The following is a 2,854-nucleotide window of genomic DNA, read 5'->3' on the forward strand; positions in this document are numbered from 1 at the left end:
TGGTCCGCATCATTGTAGCCATCAATAAATGTTGCATGATGATGTAATTCATTATAGAAAATTTCTAAAGCTGAATGTTTGGCAAAAAATTTATGTCAAAATTTTACAATAATCCTATCTAAATGAAGTAGCAGCGGATGTGGTGCAGAAACTGAATTATAGTGTATGAGCATAAGTTATAATACTCATTGATGCATTCTAGAAGTTGGATAGCTATTTTCCAATAGACGATCTTGCATTTATTTATTCCTGAACTAATGAGATCAAATATATGAGCAAGTTGGTCCATTGTACAACATTGATACATAAGATCTCAAAATGTAATGAGTATTCTCATTTACTTTTTTTCATTGAGAAATTTATGTACCTTACATAGCCAAATTAACAGAACTCTAAATCTAAGCACATTAACAGCAGAAACGGAACACAATGTGTCTCTCGTTAAAATTGAACATTATTTTGAGACACTCTATTTGTGAAAGAAAACAAAGAATGAGAAAAATTCAGTTCAACGGTGTTTGCAAGCCTATGTCTGTTCAGTAGTGTTAAAGTCTATGACTGTTCAGCAGTAGTTTGCTGGCTTTTAGCTGTATTCTGTTTCTAAGCTCAAAACAAAGAAAATAAAGTTATGTCAAACAATAAGGCTTATAATTGTGCATGTATCTCATTTTTCAGAGAGTAAATGTTCTCTCCCAAAACTTTGAGGTCTAATGGCAAGCCACGTGAAACTCTCACATGGAGTTCAACCAATTTATCGCATCCTTTGGGCGGATGTGATTGGCGGAATGCATGCCAGCAGAAGAGTTTTCTGGCATCAACAGAATCTAGTCCTCTCATTTCATAAATTTTCACCATTTTAAATGACTGCATGACATTTGCATCATGGCATGTCACAATTACTAGCGCCCCCTGATTTAGAAAGTCATTTAATGACAGTGCCCTCAATTGATCGGCATGATCAACTCCATCTAAAATAATTAATGGCTTGAAATACCAATATTCCTCATGGCTACCAGGTCGAACAGTACTAGTAGAAAGGGGCAGAGGCATACTTACATCAGACATTAGTTTGTCCTGCATCTTCCCCATTTTTTCAGTTCTATGTGCTTCACCTACATCAAATAAAAAACTTGATTTGCAGAAACTGGGATGTTTGCGATTGAAGAATTCTTTTGCCAGAGTAGTTTTGCCGATTCCGGCCCTTCCTACAATGCCCACAATTACACCGTTTCCATTATAATTCCATCCAGTTGTTGATATTGTACCCTCAAGCTCTTCCATGGCTTCCTCAAGTCCTACCAGATGATCAGTAACTTCTAACTTCAATTTAGTTTTAGCTTCTCTCAATTCAATGAGCACAGTATCCACAATATTTTTGCATAGCTCTCCCAGGTTCCTGATGATAATCTACTCTTATTAAGAGGAATACAAAGAAATATACAAAGAGGAGATAACAGAAAATCAACTTTAGGAAAAGCGAGGCTTACCCATTGGATGAATCGAATTCTATACCAGAAATCAATGAGACATTGTAAAGGGCATCTTTCCATTGCATCGGCATATCCCTCTTACTTTGTGTATGTGTAGCAAATGCATCGGCATATACCCCCTTTCCAATGTAGCGTAAGTCAGAAGTCGCCACATCATAAAACAGGGGAACAATTTTAGACCCTGTTTTTAGCATGAGACAAAGCTCGGCCAAACACCAGGGTGTGTACGAATAGCCTTTGGACAAAATAGCAATATGAACTGAAGAGCTCCGTATAACATGCTGTATATTGGCCGGTAAAGAATCCCCAAGTTGTAAATCTGTTGAATGGAGAAAAACATTTAATCCTAAATATTGTAGAAACTGGTAAAGGACGCTAGCCACGGTCTTTCCCACATCTGGGTTGCAATGGTTGATAAATACATCATATGGATGAAAAGATTGATCAGAGGGAAGTGCAGGTGCCATCTCCTTGACGTTGTTCCCTTTCTCTCCCATTTCACATTTTTGCTTAGAAGGAGGCGTGGGTGCCATTTCCTTGAAGCTGTTTCCTTGAAGCTCTTCCATTTCACATTTTAGCTTAGAGGGAGACACAGATGCCATCACCCGGAAAGCGTTCTCCTCCATTACACGTTTTCGTTTTGGCTTAGATGAAGAGGCCGAGGATGCCATGGTTTGAAAATGAGTGCAATATTGATTTTGAATTGAGTGATTGCAGGCTTAGGTATATAAAATTGGAATGATTGATTTGGTATGAAAATTATTTTAATCTGAATTGATCAATTGTAGTCATATGTATTAATAGAACTTTCCATTGCTCCTCCCCTCTCTCTTTCTCTCCTGAGATTTTGAGAAAAATTAAAAGCTTTCATTGCTCCTCAGAAATTTACAAAATAAATGAAAAACCTTCCATTATCCCTGAAGAAATTGTGCAAAGGAGGATGTTTCATTGCTGGCATTGCAAATGCTGAAAATGCCAAGCAACTCTTCTATTGGCATCAAGAAACGTGTTACCAGTTGAATAGGAAAAGTTGAAGACATGCATATCAAAGACTTCACAACGGTACTTTCAGCTTTCCTTTTCTTATGTATAATAAAGACTAGAGTGACTTTGGCGGTCACCTCTACTTCTCATATAACTTTTATTTTGTTTTTTGGTTTGGTCATTTTAATCTTCTTATCTACATTTTTAGAAAAATATTAATTGTATAAAATTTTAAAAATATAAATTAATAATATATATAAATCTTAAATTTACTTTTTAATTTTATAAAAAAAATTACTATAATCTTGTTTATAATTATATTTTATTTTTAAAAGAACATATATTTATTATATGAAGGTGTATTCTATAATTCAACTAAT

The 2,854-nt window shown here is 35.3% G+C and overlaps 1 protein-coding gene across 1 annotated transcript; it reads right to left on the reverse strand.

Annotated features, from left to right (window-relative positions):
- Window positions 1-645: 645 nt before the first annotated feature.
- LOC131046506 (disease resistance protein Roq1-like) lies at window positions 646-2,161 on the reverse strand. Its single transcript, XM_057980266.1, has 2 exons — window positions 1,488-2,161; window positions 646-1,396 (listed from the first exon to the last, which is right to left on the reverse strand). Exons 1-2 carry the CDS (start codon window positions 2,159-2,161, stop codon window positions 646-648), a joined length of 1,425 nt encoding a protein of 474 aa, XP_057836249.1.
- Window positions 2,162-2,854: the final 693 nt, after the last annotated feature.

This window comes from Cryptomeria japonica, chromosome 7, assembly GCF_030272615.1.
Source record: "Cryptomeria japonica chromosome 7, Sugi_1.0, whole genome shotgun sequence".
In the NCBI taxonomy this organism is placed as follows: Eukaryota; Viridiplantae; Streptophyta; class Pinopsida; order Cupressales; family Cupressaceae; genus Cryptomeria; species Cryptomeria japonica.